Source organism: Hydractinia symbiolongicarpus, chromosome 1, assembly GCF_029227915.1.
Source record: "Hydractinia symbiolongicarpus strain clone_291-10 chromosome 1, HSymV2.1, whole genome shotgun sequence".
Classification (NCBI taxonomy): Eukaryota; Metazoa; Cnidaria; class Hydrozoa; order Anthoathecata; family Hydractiniidae; genus Hydractinia; species Hydractinia symbiolongicarpus.
The window spans coordinates 17,911,503-17,932,293 of NC_079875.1; the positions used below are offsets into that span (position 1 = coordinate 17,911,503).

Sequence of the window (20,791 nt, forward strand, 5' to 3'; positions counted from 1 at the left end):
TGTCTTATTATTTTTTTCTTTTTAACTGTCTCTTCACCTTTCAATGACATGCTTCTGGCGCTTTATCCTACTTTGTGGCATGCTTGCATTTACATTAAGTGTTTAAATTGAAAAAAATATTTCAGAAAGGCAAGATAGGACATTCTTGATGTAACTCTTTTGTAGGCTAGTGAACTGAATATGTACCATACAGTTTTCGATTCGAGGAATAAAGTTCTAGCCGAAACATAATAAAAAGAACTATCATATTATTATTAGTGCACTATGTAAACAAGAAATAAAAATTGTAGCTGCATAAAAGCGGTTATTAAATCAGTACAAAAATATTCAAAGACATACAGGAGGTAATGATGCCCATTATGTAAGAAAGAATTTGTGTTAAAAAATAAACTTATTTAGATTAAAAAAACATACTTTTCCACATATTCTAAACATGAATTCACGACAGTACGCCTAAATTTGTCAAGTATTGTATTGAGATTTGTGTTCAGTAAAGTTGACGTGCAATCGGTGAAACAATTTGCGAAGTAATCAAAGTGGATATTGCGTGGGAAACATAAATGTTTTTTTTTTTTTTTTGAAAAGATAGAATGGCGCAATTTGACAAGGGTAAAAAATGGTTCCACGAAATGAGTAAAAACATATCACATACCATTTTAAAAAAACTCCAGCGAAAATTGACATTGCAGAAATTGTAAAAAAATAGACAAACCTGAAAACTAAACACAAATCAAAAAAAAAAAAAAAAAAAAAAAACCCCGCAGAAGTACGATATTTTATTATATCCACGTAGTCAGTATGTTTGGTCAAGCCGTAAGACTATAAAATCTTCAAAGAAAAATTACTTCTGTGCGCGTTTTCAAGCTTAAAGGGCAACTTTTAATGATTACTCACGCAAACCTCTCCGTAATTTTGTTTCGGAAGAACCTGCGTTATGGCACTTGTTGTTAGAATTTTCCTAAGTTTGATGGCCAGCGTACGTTTACGATAGCGTGGTGCATTTTAACGGCAAAACAAGAGATGAAAAGGTCGAAACATATCTTCGGATCTGATCCACACTACGTCGTACGTGCTATGATGTACAGTACTTTCAGTAGTGAAAATGGCAGCAAAGAGGTAGCCGGCAGTAAATTTCTGCGGGCTAAATCCGTGGAAAATAAACCTAGGTTTTGTTATTTAGTACAGCGATGACATTGTTTTAAATTACATATTACAATTTAACAATATTTATTAAAAACATTAAGAAATATTTTTCTTCGGTGTTTTTTTAATAAACATTTAATAGCATCCACATCAGTAACATCATAAGCAGTTTGCATGGGATTGTTTCGTCTATTTACATCAATTTGTGGTATAGATAACAGTAATTTAACACACTCAATATAATTACGTCGCGATGCAAGATGTAGTGGTGTATTACCGTATTTATCTGCATTGTTAATGTTATTGTTGCCATAGTTAATTAGAACTTTTAAAACTTCTTGATGACCATAACCTGCACTGTAGTGATATGCATTCCATTTATACTTATTCACAGCATACACATCACTACCAGCATCAATTAACATTATTATGATGTTTCTTGGTTTGTTAGTCATTGCAGCTGAGATTAAAAGCGTGCTTTTATCGTAAGCACCTTCCATTTTAACGACATTTGGATTGTTTATAAGAATTGCTTGTAATGTCTTTTCGTCGCCATTTTCCATGATTTTCTCAACTTCTGAAAACAAATTAGGCCAGAAATGATAACAGAGAATACATTCACAACACAATTACTCGTATATATATTTATTTCTTTTTGTGAGGTCATTTATCAATGCTGATATATGAGCAGGAAATTGGGAAACTTTCCATGCGTAAAGAAAGTGCTGTGAAGGACAGAAGTTTCGGAAAGGCTTAAATAATTTTGAGAATATAAGAAGTATCATCACAAAATTGCGTATAGATGACTAGAAAAAGTCCATTTTGCATATTTTTACCCATTGGTGCCAATGTTAGCATTCAATACTTAGATATTTTGTCGATTTCTTGTTACATTTAAGTTTCAGCTGATAAACTTTGCAAAATTCAATTCCGGTCAAAAACTAGTTCTTTAAACATTGACCCAAACCTCAGGCTTAGCAAATAATTTTTGTTTATAAAAGAGTACTTAAGAAAACGAAAAAACATTTCGTATTCCAAATGTTTTTTTTAAACAAACTATTCGACGTCTGATGAAATTTTCGTCACTTTAGACGGCAAAAATTTAAGGTCAAACTTACTGTTATCGGTAGGCAGCTCAAACATCTTTCTCAAATGAAATTAATTCAGCACTTCTGCTGCAACGATTTTTAGACAACTCGGTAGTTTATTATACTTTGCTTTTTTTACCCTATTTGCGTAACAAGTTGGAGCTGTTATTAAAGAATATTATAGTACTAGTCGATAAAATCGATGAACATCCACGTAGGGAAAATAAGAATGGAAAAATAATGGTTATCTAGTTTCGATGAGTTGGGCATTGCATAAACATAACATTTATTATAAGAAATTTGTTAAGAAGTTTCTCCTTATTTGTAGGCCGCAGAAAATGAAAAACAGGTAAGGAGAAATAAGGGTTTAAAAATTTTGTTAGCATTAAACTCGCTAAGGTATTAAAATTATTTTTTTTTAATATTTGCATACCCGTTGCCTTCACCGTATAAATCTTCAAATACATAAATATTATAAAAAGCAGGAAAATGTATAGGTTGACGAACAGTTACAGAAATATTAAGGTTAAAAGATTTTTGATGACGACATAAACCCAGGTTTGGATATTGACATTAGATTAATGTTGTTACCCTCGTGCCCTTACCAGAGAAAATTTAACATTTGACACATATCATTTTTGGCTAACTTCGAGACAAAATGAACACATCCACACACTGTTCGTGTATTGTAAATATAGATACACCCGTACCTTCAAATGTATAAGATTTTTTAAATTTCTCTGTTTCTTTTGCCTTGATGTCCCTATAAAGCAGAAATAAAATAGAAAAAAGAATTCTACGTCTTGGCGAGATGCTCTAGTTTGTTTTGATGGCTGGTTTTATGCTAGTTAGGTAGCCGCTATCTACATCAGTAAACTGAAAACAAATTTTACAAAGAATACCTTGCTACGCTGCACATTTTATAACCATAGTGTTGGGCATATTTTCAAAACTCCTTATAATTTACAACTAAAAGAATGTATATTATTTTACCTTAGATTATTTATGTTAGATATTATATTTACGTACTTAAATTGAAGCTGAAAAATGTAGTTTTTTTTAAAGGGGTATCAAAAAAGGCTGTTGATTTATGGCTTAGTCGTTTACACCAAAATCGAACTAAGTGAGGACAAAACAACATCGAGAATCATTTTGAATATCACAATTGGCATTGAAATATAACTGAGAAAAAGCGAAAAACGTTTCTGAACTAGCCAGCTAGCTATACTCTTGAAATTTTCCATAGATACATACAAGACTATTGCACATAAAACCAGTCTAACCAACAACGACTACTCTAAAATCTGTTTGGAGGTATTTATTACCTTCTTAAACAAGCAACATAGTATTTTCTTACCAAATATGGCTTCTCGTGATGTCGTTGTTAAAATAAACATATTTTACAGGTTGTAGCCCATTTTAACGCAAAGAATACTAAATGGATCCTGTTTTTAAAAAAGCACTGGGGAAAAGTAGCAATTTCTTCACCACAAAAGTATCTGTTCATAAATAGGTTGTGTATACAGTTGCAAAATGCGTATAATTTGTTGTACTTGACTAAACATCTTCATTCAAAATACGCAAGCTCCTTATAGCCACTTAATATATACATACATTCGTGTTTACGTAACAGAAAGTAATTTCAATTGACCTGCTATTTAAACGGTTAAGAACAATGAGGTTGGTTACAACAGAGTTAGATCTCATATCTCACTAATATGGTATGTTTATACAACGTCCCTGTATGTTGCAGTTTATTTTGTTTTGCTAAGTTAGCTAACAGCCGAAGTGTTTTACCACTAGGTTATAAGTCCATTGGGCTTATAATGATTGTTAAGCTTGCTAACTAGCCATAAGGCTTGGTGTTTGCTGATGGAAAGCTTGAGATGGCAAGCTAGCTAACAGAGACCTAGGCTAAGTAGCTTAGTATACCTTAACTGATGGGGAAAATGGCTGAAAGTGAAGTTGGCCAAGTTTTGTTAAAATCATATTTGCCACACAGGGAGAAACAGTATTAACTTGTAGCAGGATAGAGTGGAAATAGTTTAATTAAACAATAGATGGTAGTTAGTCATTCAATTGTGGAAATAAAATGTAGCTGTAAATAAATGTAGGTGATGGCTTTGGCAGACATCACAAAGTATGGTGTTAGAGTCACCCGGCCGATACTATTTTTTATGACAAATTTTGACATACAGATGAACCAGAATGAGAATAACATATTTTATACCCGTTGTCTTCCCACATTGATTATGATCAAAGAACTAAATTATTTCTACCTTTTTATCACAGCTCGAACATTATCAGCAGGTTTTTCATTCTCTAAAAAACATTAAAACGATATCTCACCTCTTTAGATTCAGAAAAACAATATGCCTACGAGTAATTTCGTAGTTACAAGTAAATAAGTGACGAACTGGAAGCATTTCAAAGGGGGTGAAACGTGCACGGTACTTAAATTAATGAAAGAAGAAACATGTGAAAATAGTTAAGAAATGTTAGAATAGACAAAACTGTACAACGAAGGAATGTCATGGAAAATATTAACGAGAAGTCCTGCCAGTAAAGCTGATTATTAAAATATAATAAAATTATACAGTTGTTAAATTAAGAAACGCATTTAATGCAACGAGTGAGTTGATAAGCTTTAAGAAAAATTATGTGACATAGTGATATTAAATAATCAACATTATCAGACAAATACTTACTATTTAAACATTCCACTAAATCCATCAAACTTTGCTTTAAATCTAATTGATTACATTTTATTTCAGTTTCACTAACGTGACTTACGCAAACAGATTTTTTGCCAGCATCTACACCAGCAGTACTTATATCAATAATGGAAACTGTCAACACGCCCAATGGATTGAATAACAAGTTCTGATCATCAAAATCTTCTAGATTAGAATTTAGACTCGGAACAGTCGATGGAGCCGATGCAATGCCGCGTAGTTGTCTTTCAATTTCCACTTTCTGAGCAACTAACTCAAAATCAGCTTTTGAATTAAATGCGTCAATATAGTCCGAAGCTTGTTTTATTTTGGCATCATCCGTATAACCCGCAGCAGTAACGTTTTTTCTAAATTCTGAAACTTTTTTATCAAATTTTCTCAACAGGTTTTGGTTCTCGTTATTTAACCGTTCAATATATTGCTCCACTCGTTTTAATTTTCTTGCTTCCAATTCACAAACTAATTTTTCCCTTTCACTTTCCAAGTTCATAAAGGCTTCATTATATTTTCCTGTTAACCTCTCCAACAAGACTTTCGTATCCTTAAAGGTTTCTATAAAAGACTGAAACCACGTCTTCGCTTCAACGCTAAATTCAGCAATAGATTTTCTCCTATGGCTCAAATGATCTCTATTTATACAGTATCTGCAAGTGAACATATTTTCACATTCTAGGCAGACCTGCTTTGCAAGAGTGTTATGTTGGTTGCATAATGGTCGAATTTCTTCTAATTTTTTATCAAAGGTTACGGTTGTGAATGATTTTGGTTGGCAAGTATGCAGTTCCTTGCATTGGTCACAGCTCTGTAGACCACATGTTGTACACATCAAAGCAATGTCATGCTTGCAATGATCTGTTTGTTGACATAGTGCACGCTGATGACCTAACGATCTAAATACAAAGCGGTACTTGCAGAAGCAGGACGATGTAAATTTCTAAATGTAACAACACTTTGCCGGACTGAAAATTCTAATTTTATCAAGTACTGAAGACATCTAAAGTAGTCTTTTTGTTTCACGGCAGAAACGGAACACGGACTTGTTTTGTCTCGTTTTATATGGCAACAATGCACATTTTGCGAATTCAGTTTTTTGTTAATATGAGAATGTTAATTTATTAACTTTGAAATCAAAGCATTTTAATTGAATTTGACATGAAAAGTGTTATTGCCACAATTAAAGGGGAATTTAATTCAAAACTTTATTTAATCCGACTTATGCAAATATACGTCGTTTTTTTGGAAGGCCAATTAGTACGCATTTAAAAAATAAGCAGTTACAGCAGTTTCTTTGTTTGCTTTATGCATCTGATAATGGGGTAAAATGGTGACAAAAAAGACTATTTTTGTGCCTTTATACTAAAAGAACAGAACTGGAAACTCAGGCTCAGGGTTCTGATAGCAACTCAGTCCGTTTGCAGCAATTTTTTTCTTCTTCAAAAGCAAATAATAGTAGAAGATACTATTAAATCATATAACGAAAACAAATTGGTGCAGAGCTACAAGGTTTTAAAGTTTCAGCAATCTTCTGGCTTGGTTAACAGTTTTTTCTGAGAATCTTCTCAGAAGAAACGTTTAGGGAAATTTAAAATTACTGAGCTACAAGCAATAAGAAATTTAGTCTGTAAACGCCTATAAAATGAACAATTCAAAGCACTCCAAATGCTTTAAAATATATAAAAAATTCATAAAAAATTACCCAATTATTAAATAAATTTTTCGATTTTTCATGTCTTTTTTACTTTCTTGGCTTATCTTTCCTTCTTTTTGACTCCAATTCCATTCCTTGTTTTGCCCGTATTTTTAAGACTTTTCACATATCTGAATCCTTAGTACCACTTAGTCTGAGTATTAATTTTATAATGCGGTTACTTATTATCTATATTATAATGCCCGTATACGTCCGTCTGTCCGTCCGTCCGTCACGCAAAATGGTAGCTTAGCTGCGGCGTGTGAACCCGTGGATTTTTCAACGGCGGGGTAACGACTAGTTTGTCATTATTTAGGATGAAGAACCATGTAATGTGGATATCCAAATAACTACTTTCGGGAGTCGCCTGTGGCAGATCTTTAGTTGTTCAAGATTTTTAGTTTAGTATTATTAATAACTGTGGGAAGTTTCACGCTTTTAGCTCACTTCTCAAAATCAATTTCTTTCCACGAGTCGCGAGTCAAAAGCATTTCATACTTCGTGTTTCAGATCTTAAAAGAAACAGTGGACTTACCCTTGACTCTCACTTCCAAACTGATCTATGATGTCTGAAAGCGGATAATTAGTTGATAAAAGTGATGTTGTGTCGTTTTCAGCTATTGTCACGACGCTTTTACATTTCAAAGGGCAACGAATTTCTGCGCTGCCGTTTTTCTGAAAAACCAGAATGTCATCCAAGCAATTCTTGCAGTACGTGTGTCCACAACTAAGAAATTTAGGGTTATCATATGTGTCCATGCAAATCTTACATTCTAGCAAAGCAGAAAGCTGATCTTCGAACATAGCCATTGTATAAAATAATAATTTAAAGTTTTCCTTTAAAAAAATCTATATGTGAAAAGAATTATAAGCTCGTTGTTTTTTCTAACGTAACGTAATTATAAAGCTTTCAACGTATACGTGTCTGGAATAGATTTTTCGTGAAACAACATTATAATCCTCTTTACGTCTGTGTTTATTCTAGAAATAAACTTTTAAATAATAGTCATTATGTATTGCTATGGTAGCCACACTTTACCGTTGGGTTGTGAGTGCACTCCTCCTTTGTGTCTTTAATGACCTTGTTGTGCCACGTCTTTTTCCGTCAAAATTTTTGTTGGTTTAAGTATTAAAGCCTAGTTCCCACCAACGCGTTTATTATTAAACATATGATTATTACTAAACTCATGGATGCGTTTGTTTTTCATCTAATAAATTATGCGGTAAGATTATGCGTTCACACTAAACTTAATTTTTGAACAAGTGGTTTGTAAGTATGCATGTGAACAGCGAGGAAATTTTAGAATTAGGCTATCTTTATTTAAGTATGATAAATACTAAAAAAAATTAAAGACCAAGCCTTGTTCTTCACATAATTTTTTATTTATCACTCTCCAAACCTTGTCTTTTTCCTTATATCCATTTTTAGCTTTATCATACAGACAGGTGTAAAATCTCGTCAGCTCAGATAGTGATTTCTCTGATACTATTCCTATTTTAGATTCATTACGTATTATTATTTTCAATTTTTGTCACTTTCGTTCTTTCACTTCTTGTGCAATGCTCTCATGATAGCCACTCTTACTTTGAACATTAGCGGTAAAAACAAAAGATTTCCTTGATGTTGAATAAACTTATGGTAAACGCATGATTTTAATATCAAAACTTTTTGATATTAATATAAACGCATTCATAAACATATGTTTATTGCATGCCAAATTGTCATGCGTTAATTTTTACCATTCCCACCTGTAAGTTAACTCTAAAACTTTTAAAATAAACATATGTTTATCAGCAAACGCATTGGTGGAAACCAGGCTTAAACAACCTAATTTATGTTTAAAACAATGAGATTTTATGTGCAATTTTGCAACTGCCATCCTGGATATCGAGTCCGTTGGGACATAGGGTGAAAGTTAGCGGCTCCGAGACTAATTTTTAAAGGAGGTGAAAATTTTAAATAAGTGAATATGTCAAACCAATAGCAACCGACCGACGTGGGTGGACCTGCTGCGCTTGTTGCTTTTGCCGATACAAACCAGCCAGCACTGTCAAAAACTCGTCCCTACGTAGTAACTGATGGAGACAGCAAATAAGGAAAAAAATGTCCTGTATCCAAAGCAAACCGTTGTTTTTGCCTTTCTAAAACAAAATAAAAAATGGCACCGAAGCTGGGCACTAAAATTTAACTCTCAACAAAAAACAAACAAATAATATTGGGGAACATTTTGCGCCATAACCGAGTGATGGCGAAGCCCCTTAGGCGATTGATTACCATCATAAAAGAAGTCATAATTACTTGAAATCAGCAAGCTAACGCAAGGCCGAGTAATTTTTTAATAAAAAATGAACATTAAGTTATTGTATCCAGAAATCATTTTCACTACATTTTTTTAGCAATTTCTACAATTGTTTGTTTTAACCACGCTGTAGTTTACAGATTTTAGGACTTTCAATTCTTTTTCTACCACGATAAGTTAGTTTACTCCTGTCACCAAAACAGAAATGTGGTTCACTGAGATTTTTGTCGGAGCTGATTGAAAAATAGCTGCACTTCACCAACCTCATCCTCAGGGGTTCTTGCTTTTTTGACATTGAGGCCGGCGACGAAGGAACCCCTGGTGTATGATGGTGTGAGTCCTGTAATGCGATTAATTCACATCTGACAGACAATCTATTCACACATCATAATATATGCAATGATTTGCTATAAGATGGAGGATTTTGTTATAAAAACATTGAAATATGAGAGGATACCTATCAGAAACGTTAAAAAAGATTCACTAAAAATATGGCGAGCTATACAGTAAATATTTCTACGAAATAAGTTATTTTTGCAGATTTTCATTGTTAACATAAAAAAAAATAAAGGGTCTTTTTAAAGCTTTGTAAATAACATAACTTTTAACAATTTAGCTACTTGAGAAAAAACATGCAGCTAGATAAGTAGCTATTTTGCTAACGAGCATAAAGGCAGATGTAATAAGCCATTACACAGCTGAAAGAAAAGGTAACTCCAAACCACTTGCGCGGTATTTCGCTTTTTGTAGTCGCCATGGATGTTTGCTGAGAAAATGTGTGACGAGCATGAATAGAGTATCAACAGCACAGATGGCTGACAGTAGAAATCCACCATCTGACTAAAAATTTGGCATAAAGAAATATGTTTAACAATGATAACAAATGACTTATTAACAAAATACTGCTGAATTTCCATGTTTTCTCAAAGAAATTTGAACTAATATAGTGGTGAAGGTTCAATTGCAAATATCGTAGGAATTTTGCCAGAAATGTGACCAGACATACATATGATATACACTGATATCGTCCCAATGAATCAAATGTCCAAATTTGTTGAACTTTGGTTGAACTTTGGTTGAATTCTGATTGAGAATGTGGTTTTAACTTTGGTTGAAAATGTTGCCTAATAGAGCATTTAGTCTTCGCTCGTTAAAGTAGTTCCACATTGTGCTTACGAAATGAAGGAGTAGCAACGTGTGTTTTTATGACAGTGGGTTACATTCGCCATAATAAAAATAGCAAAGACAAAAGAAAACAAAATAGTTGTGTTTTTAACAGTTGTTACCTTAACTCTTTAGAGTTTGGATTAGAGCAACTAATGTCGTTTTTCCACTATTTCTGAAAATAATTGATTGATTGAACAACATTGTGTAGATATAATGCAACTAACATATTTCCAAATTCGCAGGTTTTATACTTTAACCCTGATACGGTAGACTGAATATCAAAATGTGAGAAAGGGGGATGAAAAAGCGCCTGTGGGCATTTATCCCAATCTGCAAATATTTTAGACATTCGCTTTTTTGTTTTATGCTTAGTCAGTTGCACTGGCAACTTTTAGTAACATTTCTTTAGAAATCTTTTTTTTTAGAATTAGCGAACTACTCCAAATTAGGAGTGAGGCATAAAATTTATAATTCCTGGCGTTAACCGGATAGTAAAATCAACTTTAACTGTAAATAGTTCTTATTAATTTGAGTTTCTCTATTCTGTGAGATAAGACAGAAAGTTAATTACCTGCTTATAATCCGTAACGCATGATTCAGTTTCTTTTCACGTAATGTTTAAGACATATTTTGCAGAATTTATTCTTGATTCTAGACCTCATTTTTTTAGATCCGATGCCCTCCTTAGATGCTTAGATATTGGCCATTGCTGGAAATTAACCAATTTTTTTGATGAAATTCTTGCAATTGATAAATTGAAATGACATCTTTTAAGATTATGATTATCAGAGCATGAAACTTACAACCCATTACAGTGAATCATCTTCTATTACAATAATGCGATATGTCAGTGTGTTTGTAAAGGGCAATTTTAACATGAACTTTTTTCCTTTAATGTAACCGGAAGTTTTGTCACAAATGTTAATCTACAAATTCATTGACGCGACGTCAATAACACTAATTTAACGTCAAAATCTTAATATCATAAAGTCATAACAATGCACCTAAAACTTTGAGCCAAGACAACTTGGAAATGAGGTTGCATCAGTGATTTTCCCCACGTGGGTAACTAGGGGCAACCTGGGAATAAATTAGTAATTAATAATAAGGTTGTTGGGTCCTCAAATCCGTTTCGGAATATGGACGAGTTAATGATGTCATCCATAGACCTTTAAAACACAATATCTTTGTAACCATTAGTCGAAACCACACGAACCTATACATTTTCATGATCAGCGTTTTGAGGTCTACACAATAACAAGAAGGGATTAAAGAATTTCTGAAATTAAGGTTTTGTTCATTGGCCTTTGCTCACGTCGAGAGTAAATTTCAAAATATTTTATATCTCCTTTAGTGTTCGTTAAAAGCACATGATTCTATACGTTTCCTTGATCAGCATTTTAAGCTCTATGCAAATAAATTGAAAAATTAATTTCTTTGTGCATCCACGGGTCATTGTTGACGTCGTCAAAATTGAAATGACGGACGTTTTTTATTTCTTTTTTGCGTAGTTTGATATTTCCAAGGGCTTATCGACTATTTATTCCCGTTTATAAAAGTTTTGAAAATCTCTGAATAGAATTAACGTCTGTCAATAAAAAAAGGCTGACTCATAAAACCTTTTAAATAGCAATTAATGCAAGTATTTATTGACATATTCAATATGTATTTTCAAGGGCTTATCGACTATTTATTCCCGTTTATAAAAGTTTTGAAAATCTCTGAATAGAATTAACGTCTGTCAATAAAAAAAGGCTGACTCATAAAACCTTTTAAATAACAATTAATGCAAGTATTTATTGACATATTCAATATGTAATCAATCAAGCATTAAGAAATTTTAATAAGGTTTGAAATTAAAACAACTGTAATTACAAGATTTATGATAACAAAGCTTGTTTTGATAGCGTATCAGAGTTTTAGACTTTTGCTATCATCAGCAACCAGTTGATGCCAAGACAGGTTGGTTGATTCGAGCACTAGCTTTGCAAAATTCGTGTTCTAATAAGGTTCTCTTTATCAAAAAGCGTGTTACTAAAATTATCACTGTAACCTGCTTCACTAAAACATATTTCTCGTTATATTGTTGACAAATAAAGCAAAAATGGCTGCATCAAAAGTCGATCTGACTCACATATTGGAATGCAAGATTTGTTTGGACACCTATCATAAACCAAAACAGCTTACTTGTGGCCATTCTTATTGTCAAGATTGTTTAGACAGTATTCTTGTTTTTAACAATGATGGAAGTGCTGAACTTCCTTGTCCATTAAGATGTGATAAGAAGACAATGCTAAATGAACCTGAGACAACGGCTTCTTTAGTTACTGCATATACATTAAATGACCTTTTGGATCAGATGTAAGTCATTTTTGTGAATAGTTTTGTCAATAAAATATTTTGTGAAGAAAATGAGACCATTCCTGTTTTGCTTTTAGTAAACCTTGTTGAATATGATGCTTTGGTACATCATTAATTAACCCTTTTACTTGTAATTTTTGATGAAAAATATTAAAAAAATTAAAAAGGCAATATTATGCAACATTAGAAATAGTTTTAATTTCTTAACAAAAACCTGCTATATTTAATAAGAAAATGTCGGGGAATGAAAATAAATACATCACAATTATTGATCGATTATTTTTTAATTTTCAGGTCAGTTGGTAAAATAAATAGTCCTTTGTGCCAACAAAGTAAGGTATGCCATCGTATCATCTCCTGCTCCTGTACAAAATGCAGTGCAAAGATCTGTTACAGATGTCAAAACCCACATTCTTGTACCAACAAATCTTTTACCAATGTCAGTTTTAACGAAAAATTGAAAGAACTCCAACCATTGTGTAAACAACACAACTCAATTGCAAAATTTGTCTGTATTGACTGTGAAAATCTGTTTACCTGTGTGTATTGCACACACAGGCAACATAAGAATCACAGAATCAAATCGATAGATGAATTTGGTGTGGAAGCCAAAAACTGGTTTCAATCGTTTATCAACTCATTCGATGAAACAAAAGTGGTGTTGGAAAAGTTAACAAGGAAATACGGTGACGCTCTAAAAAAAATTGAGAAAGAAAGAGAAGTACTTGCTCTTAAGTTGAAAGAAAGAAAGTTGAAACGACTAGAAGAGTATCTTAAAATGCTAAATAAAGAAGAAGAAGATCTATTGAAATCATTTGATGATAAATCTAAAGAATTTAAAGCAAAATTGATTTCTGCTGGTTTTGTTGACAATACCAAAGTAAAAGAATTTAGAGATTACATTCAAAGTTTTAATTTAAAATCCCATTTCGAGTTAGTTGCTGAGAAGATAGAAATCGAACGACAACTGCGCAGACTATCCTCTTTTCCAAAAATTATCCCAGCTTTTAAGTCATATCTTTATGAAATGAACAAAGAAGACTTTTTGGTACATCCATTGGGTGAAATGAAAATTTGCATTGTTGCTTTAGCTTCTAGTGAATTTTCTGTTTATAAAAATGTGATTGATGAAAGTAAAGCAGAACTGGACCATTCACAATTATCAACAGATTTAATGAAATTAGTTGAATATCTGAGAGGTATTTTGTAGTAAAACTTTTATTCTTCTACTAGAAGTTAGTGACAAAGTGATAACATTGATGTAAATTGTGTGCGCCTGTCTTTATAGAGTATGAAAAACCACTGGCTAAAGCTAACATTGGTAGTAGGAAGCAATTAGTCGGGTAATGATCTTATTCTGTGTTTGCACTTGTTTCGCAAAGCGAGATAAGTTTTAACAACTGGATGTCTTGCCTTTAGCGGTGTAAAGCGAAAAGATACGCAGAAGGCTGAAAAGAAATACACATTTGACGGTATGAATGTTTTTTTCTTTTTGATTTTCCCTTCTTCATCTCTCTATTGTGTTCTGGAAAATTATTATTAACATGTATTTCTGCTTTATGCTTTGTGTGAATATAATGTACGGTTTGTGATACAAACAGTGTGGCAAAGATAGTTATTTGGCATCGGCATTAGAATGAAATTCTGCAGCTCCACAGTTCTTTTATTATTTTACAATCCCACATCAAATAAACTTTGATGACATCGTCATTTTCTGCTGACGTCATCAATTTTAACACTTGGGCAACAAATCTCAATAATCTATAATTTAATGCCCGTATACGTCTGTCCGTCCGTCCGTCTGTCCGTCTGTCTGTCACGCAAAATGGTAGCTTAGCTGCACAAGTAGCGAGACCCACGCAATGCGATATAAAAAGGACGGGCGAACCCGTGGATTTTTCCACGGGCTAAAGACTAGTCTCAATAATTATTCTTATCAAATGGTATAGTTTTTCTCGCACTGTGTTTCGCCACTCTACACAAAATATATGCTATATTGTTATTTTCTGCCGAGAAAAGAGTGGAATTGTTTTGCTATTTTCAATTTTACAGTAAAAAAAACCGTATATTTTTCCTTATTGGCTGAAATAGCCTGTAAAAAGCTGATATTTTTTCCTCATTGGTTAATATCTTGGTGACCAAAGTTATTGTTTTCTTGAAAACTAAAACCCGTCGGTAAATTTGTTTCATAATTTTCTCCTCATAAAAAACATCAACTTTTACGAAACAAACTAACAATTATTAATAAATATTCACAGTTCAATTATTCTTTTGTTCCAGCATTGTCATTGAAAAGAAGTACAAGTGCTCCCCACCGTAGAGATTTTGAGTATAAATGTCACTTCAGGTTACTGACGTTATATGTATAGCGCATAAAGGAGATTTGTTTATAATTTGATTTTTAGTAACTTATTAAACATCAGCGGTACTTATTAAGCATACTAGTCGTTAACCTGTGAAAATATCCACGGGGTTGCCTGTCTTTAAATTACACGCTATTTTGTGTGCCCATTGTGCATCACTTTTCTCGGGATAGACAGACAATGTCCAGCTATTATTACGGAGACGTAAATATTTTAGCGATATTAACGCAGCCGATTTCCCACTATAATGTTACAACCATTTGCTAAGTATATCAAATTACATCAAGAAAACCTGTTGGTTTAAATACACAATCGAATCTAAAAAAATAAATTAAAGGTTAAAATTAAAGGTTATATATATATATATATATATATATATATATATATATATATATATATATATATATATATATATATATATATATATATATATATATATATATATATATATATATATATATATATATATATATATATATATATATATATATATATATATATATATATATATATATATATATATATATATATATATATATATATATATATATATATATATATATATATATATATATATATATATATATATATATATATATATATATATATATATATATATATATATATATATATATATATATATATATATATATATATATATATATATATATATATATATATATATATATATATATATATATATATATATATATATATATATATATATATATATATATATATATATATATATATATATATATATATTTACAGGCTAATAGTTTTCAACCAGTGACAATACAGTATTAACATTTACGACCCGTCCCAAAGTCGCAATTTTTTAGGTAGCCAGAAAGCCAATTTTCTTGCTGGTGAAAAACTAGAACTGCTATACCTGCATAATGAAAAACGACGAAAAAAAACGTATTAATATTGAATTCCTGTCTGTTAAACGTTCCAGCACCAACCGAACATACCGAAAAGTTGAGCTAGGTATCACCTAGAGTATTCCAAATAGCTATCTAGCTAGCTAGCTAGCTAGCTAACATTGAAGAAATATTTTAAATTTTGGTGGTGTTGAACTGAATTATATGTTATTAATATTTTAATTTACAACTTCCCTGTAGCTACAGTATTCTTATAACTTAACAGGCTAGATATATAAATCTTGAAATATTTACAAAGTTATGCCATGCCATCATGATGTATGCTGACTGGAAAAAAATGAAGTATAGCTAGCTATATATGTACCACTTTTGCTAATTACATACCTTCCAACCCTGGGAATCCTGTAAAATGGGATATTGGGTGAACTTAGTTTAGAGTTTCTGTGAGGTGCTGCCATAGTTAGTAATAAAGGAAAAAATTTAAGTTTTTGAGCCTCTCTCTAGATCCTAAGAAATATTTTGCTGAGTTTAGAAGAGGTTGCCGATAAGCCGCAAACGCCCGCATATGTAGAGGCGAATTTGGGAATTTTTCCAATTAAATTGGCCCAAAACCGCCCGCACTTTCACGACCTCTCCCGGAGCATTCCTGAAGTGCAATTTCTTGTAACATGCAGACGAGGGTGCCGACTCGCCGAAAACGCTGTGTATGTCAGGGCGGCCACAGGCGTTTTTTTCAGGGTTTTCGTCTGTAACCGGCCTAAAAAGCCTGAGTCTGTCTGAAACCGCCCGAAATGCTACGTGGACAAGCTCCTTGGTGCTCATTTAAATTCTTACGGGAAGAAGAGAGGTGTTATTTTGTCGTCGTACTTACAGTTTATTATTTGTGGGATTTTATTACTGCTATTTATGAAATAAGTGATATGGAAAACAGTCTGCCACTACCATTCCTCAACATTAAAAGAATAAATTATACATGGTAATAAATGTTTAAAAAATGTTGTTTCGGGTTGATTTCGGGTTTCTCCAGGCGAAATTTCAAGTTTTTATTAAATTGCCAGAACTCGACCGACAGTCCCGTCGTTTTTGCGGCGTTTCCAGCAAGTCGGCAACCTCGTTAATGCAGTCGATAGTTGGAAGAAGGCACTTGAAGATAAAGAAGTTAATAAAGTTAATATATAAATTTTTTATCAAGTAAATTTTATTAAAAACTATCGAAAACAGTTCTTTTAAGAACTTCACTACCATTATATTATATAAGTTTATTTTTTACTTTTTGAATCATTATTAGTGTCTGTTTTTCTTTGCGTTTGGAGCATTATTGGGTCTATATAGGTTTTTGTCGGGCAAAAACACGTCGACTCGAAAACACCTGCACTTTTTACGGCATATGCAGCTTATTGACACCCGCGTTGGTTAAGGGGCTGCTGAAAAAATGTTTGGGCCCTGTTTATGGGATTTCGTGGTGTACTTCATGGACGGAAATCTTCTAAAGAGGGGAGGGAGGTCGTCCGAATCCAACTGCAATATACTGCTAACAGGGCCCAAAAGATTATCAAAGCCCCTTAACGTATATACCTAACGTAAATGTATGGTTTTATACAATGAAATGCGATTTATAAAAGTAGGGTGACCCTATGGACTTCTCCATGGGTAAACTATTAGTTATCCATATTTTGTTTGTTTGTCAGTTCGTATTTTGTCTGTTTGTCGACCAAAAAGGACTTGTGTAAAACCACAAGCGAAATGAACTGTAATATATTAAGCATACTAGTCGTTAACCTGTGAAAATATCCAGGGGGTTGCCTGTCTTTAAATTACACGCTCTTTTGTGTGCCCATTGTGCATCACTTTTCTCGGGATAGACAGACAATGTCCAGCTATTATTACGGAGACGTAAATATTTTAGCGATATTAACGCAGCCGATTTCCCACTATAATGTTACAACCATCTGCTAAGTATATAATATAATATAATATAATTAAATATACATAAATAAAATATATAATATAATAAAATAGTATTAATATTATAATAAAATAGTATTAAAATAGTAATAATATAATATAAATATATAATATAATAAAATAAAGCTCTAGACATCAGAATCCATAGAAAGTTAAACAATCTAAAATTTTCTTATTTTTACTGTGTTATACGATGACTCTTATAATAAAACCCTTTAAAATCTAATTTTAAAATTTATGTGTTAATGTGTCTCGTGATTTAAAAATATGTTAACTCAGCAAATAGCACTTTATCGTCTTTTTCTCTTCGTTTCAACATGAAATATTTCCTTAAGAGCCAGTCATATAACATAAAACATACATTTTCTGAAATCTTTTCTTATTAAAAATTTCCTTGCGTTCAATAACGAAAAAATTATGGAAACCAAAAAGTATAATTAAAAAAACCAATGAAATTAAATATTATTTTCGTTTTGTGCCATTCAGCTTTGAGATTTTTACATTTCTCAAAAGTTTTTTTAATAATGTAATTTTCTTGGACATTATTTTTTAGATGTTATGGTGATAATACGAAATAGTGATGTCAAGATGTTGCAAACAATTCTTATTGATGATCCAACTATCGTTGAAATGAGAAATGTTTATAAAGCAACACTATTGATGGAAGCTTCACGTTACAACAATCCATTTATAGTGAAATCTTTGATTGATGCTGGTATTGATGTGTATGCTGTGAATAAATATAAACATAATGCATATCACTTCAGTGCATATTATGGTCATCATGATGTTTTAAATGTTTTAATTAATCATGACGTGACAAATATAAACAACGTAAGCAAATATAATTCCACACCCTTACATTATGCATCTAGCAATGATCATATTGAATGTGTGAAGTTGTTGTTGTCTGTACCACATATCGATGTGAACATACGAAACAATAGTGGTCAAACAGCTTATGATGTTGCTGAAAATGGCACTATCAAACGTTTATTACAAGAACATCGAATGAATAATAACTAATTAATAAATTACTTTTTTATTTTCTTACACAATTTTAAAAGTCATACTACACATTGTTTTACACAAGAATCGAGATTTTTATATACATTTGTTAGAGAAGCCATTTGTGTCCAGATCTTTTATGAAATTATGAAATAGAAAAAAAAATCAATCTTTTGAGATATACTGTAACTTTAGGTTATATCTGTAGCGCGTTAAAGGAGTTTTGTGTTTATATGGAACGATTCTCCACTACAAGCGAATCAAATAGTAAGAGTTATAACATAAATCACTGCTTTTACTTGAACTAATTTCTATTGAATTAACATGAATGTACTATGCTCGGTTTATATCGTAAACAAGTTATCGCACTTGTTCTCGTCATATTTTTTTTTTTCGTTTTTTAGTCCCGTATATTTCGCCTAAACGACATAAAAAACTGAAAAAAAATATTTTGCGATATTTGTTTCGGCACTGTGCGATAACTACTACTACTTATTACACGTGTTTTCTGTACTGTAAAAAATTAATTGATACCAATAAAGATTATTCCATATGCACTATATTCACATTACTCAAACGATCTTTATCTATTTTGACTTCGTCATCTAGAGTATTGATGCTAAGATATACCCTACAATTAACTTTGTATCTCATTTTTATCTAGAATTGTAGATTAGGCGAAGATTTAGACTGATATATGCCCAACAATCAAAATTGTCTCCGTGTTTGTGTCTAGAATTGTTGTATAAGTGAAAGAATGAGATCTGCTCTAGTACATTAGGAGAACACCTAGGCTGAGATATGTTCAACAATTTAATTTGTCTCCGTATTTTTGTCTGGAATTGTAGATTAGGTGAAGATTTAGACTGGGATATGCTCAACAATTAAAATTGTCTATTGTGATTAGGTGAAGTTTTAGGATGAGATATGCTCAACAACTAATTTACTAATTTTGTGTCCGTGTTTTGTCTAGAATTAGGAGAACATTTATGCTGAGATATGCTCAACAATTAAAAACGTCGTAGGAAAAACCTAGACCTTTAATTTTTGTATTACGAGGCGATGCTTTATTCCTATTACTTAGATTCTTTTAAGGAGCTGGCTGGATTAATTGTTATAACATTTCTAAAATAGTTTTTTATAGATAAACATCTTTTATTGATTTCCGCCATCGCCACGCGGGCGGAATCTTTAAAATCGCCGGATGGAAAATATATCTTCAATCTATATATCTATAATAATATATATATATATATATATGTATATATATATATATATATATATATATATATATATATATATATATATATATATATATATATATATATATATATATATATATATATATATATATATATATATATATATATATATATATATATATATATATATATATATATATATATATATATATATATATATATATATATATATATATATATATATATATATATATATATATATATATATATATATATAAAGCAGATGAAGTGTAATATATAAAGGACAGGTGACCCCATGAATTTTTCCACACATAAACGATATTGCATGATATATGTTGTTTTGAAATTATGTGATTAAATACCTGTATAAAAATGCATGTGTAATTCCCTGTTTGCGATCGTTTGGTCAGCTCTTAAAAAAGTTTCTTTTTGGAATCCAGGTACTCTTGATCATATCCGTTACAAAGGAACAAAGTGGTGCACAAACCTAGGATGCACAAACCAGTACTTAAGCGGAAGTGAGCTCCCAAATAGTTTGGTTCTTGAAAATGAGGTCATACAAATACAAAGCTTAGAAAATGTTTCTCATATTATTACAGACGATAGCACTTCATTACGCACTTTTCATAATTCATCTGAATCCGATAAAGGGTAAGGCATGCTGGGCATAATTAGCGGCGCTAGTTTTGCTATAGTTTGGGACCACCCGCAAATTTATTTATTTGATCCTCATAGCCGAACTAGTTTAGGACAAATAACAGAACAGGGTACGTCAGTCGTTTTAAAATTTGATTCTTTTGATTCATGAAAAAATAAACCAATTTAAAAAATGCATTGAGAATGGGCCATTTTGTATATGTGTCATAT

The 20,791-nt window shown here is 31.8% G+C and overlaps 2 protein-coding genes across 2 annotated transcripts; one reads left to right on the forward strand and one right to left on the reverse strand.

Moving 5' to 3' along the window:
• Nucleotides 1-478: 478 nt before the first annotated feature.
• LOC130644506 (E3 ubiquitin-protein ligase Midline-1-like) lies at nt 479-7,608 on the reverse strand. The gene is made up of 5 exons (XM_057450145.1): nt 7,189-7,608; nt 4,940-5,856; nt 4,511-4,553; nt 2,942-2,994; nt 479-1,720 (listed from the first exon to the last, which is right to left on the reverse strand). Exons 1-5 carry the CDS (start codon nt 7,461-7,463, stop codon nt 1,218-1,220), a joined length of 1,791 nt encoding a protein of 596 aa, XP_057306128.1. The 5' UTR covers nt 7,464-7,608; the 3' UTR covers nt 479-1,217.
• A 4,442-nt stretch (nt 7,609-12,050) lies between these two features.
• LOC130644514 (putative ankyrin repeat protein RBE_0319) lies at nt 12,051-19,255 on the forward strand. The gene is made up of 5 exons (XM_057450157.1): nt 12,051-12,481; nt 12,776-13,680; nt 13,770-13,824; nt 13,901-13,953; nt 18,247-19,255. The coding sequence occupies exons 1-5, from the start codon at nt 12,225-12,227 to the stop codon at nt 18,717-18,719; spliced, it is 1,743 nt and encodes a 580-aa protein (XP_057306140.1). The 5' UTR covers nt 12,051-12,224; the 3' UTR covers nt 18,720-19,255.
• Nucleotides 19,256-20,791: the final 1,536 nt, after the last annotated feature.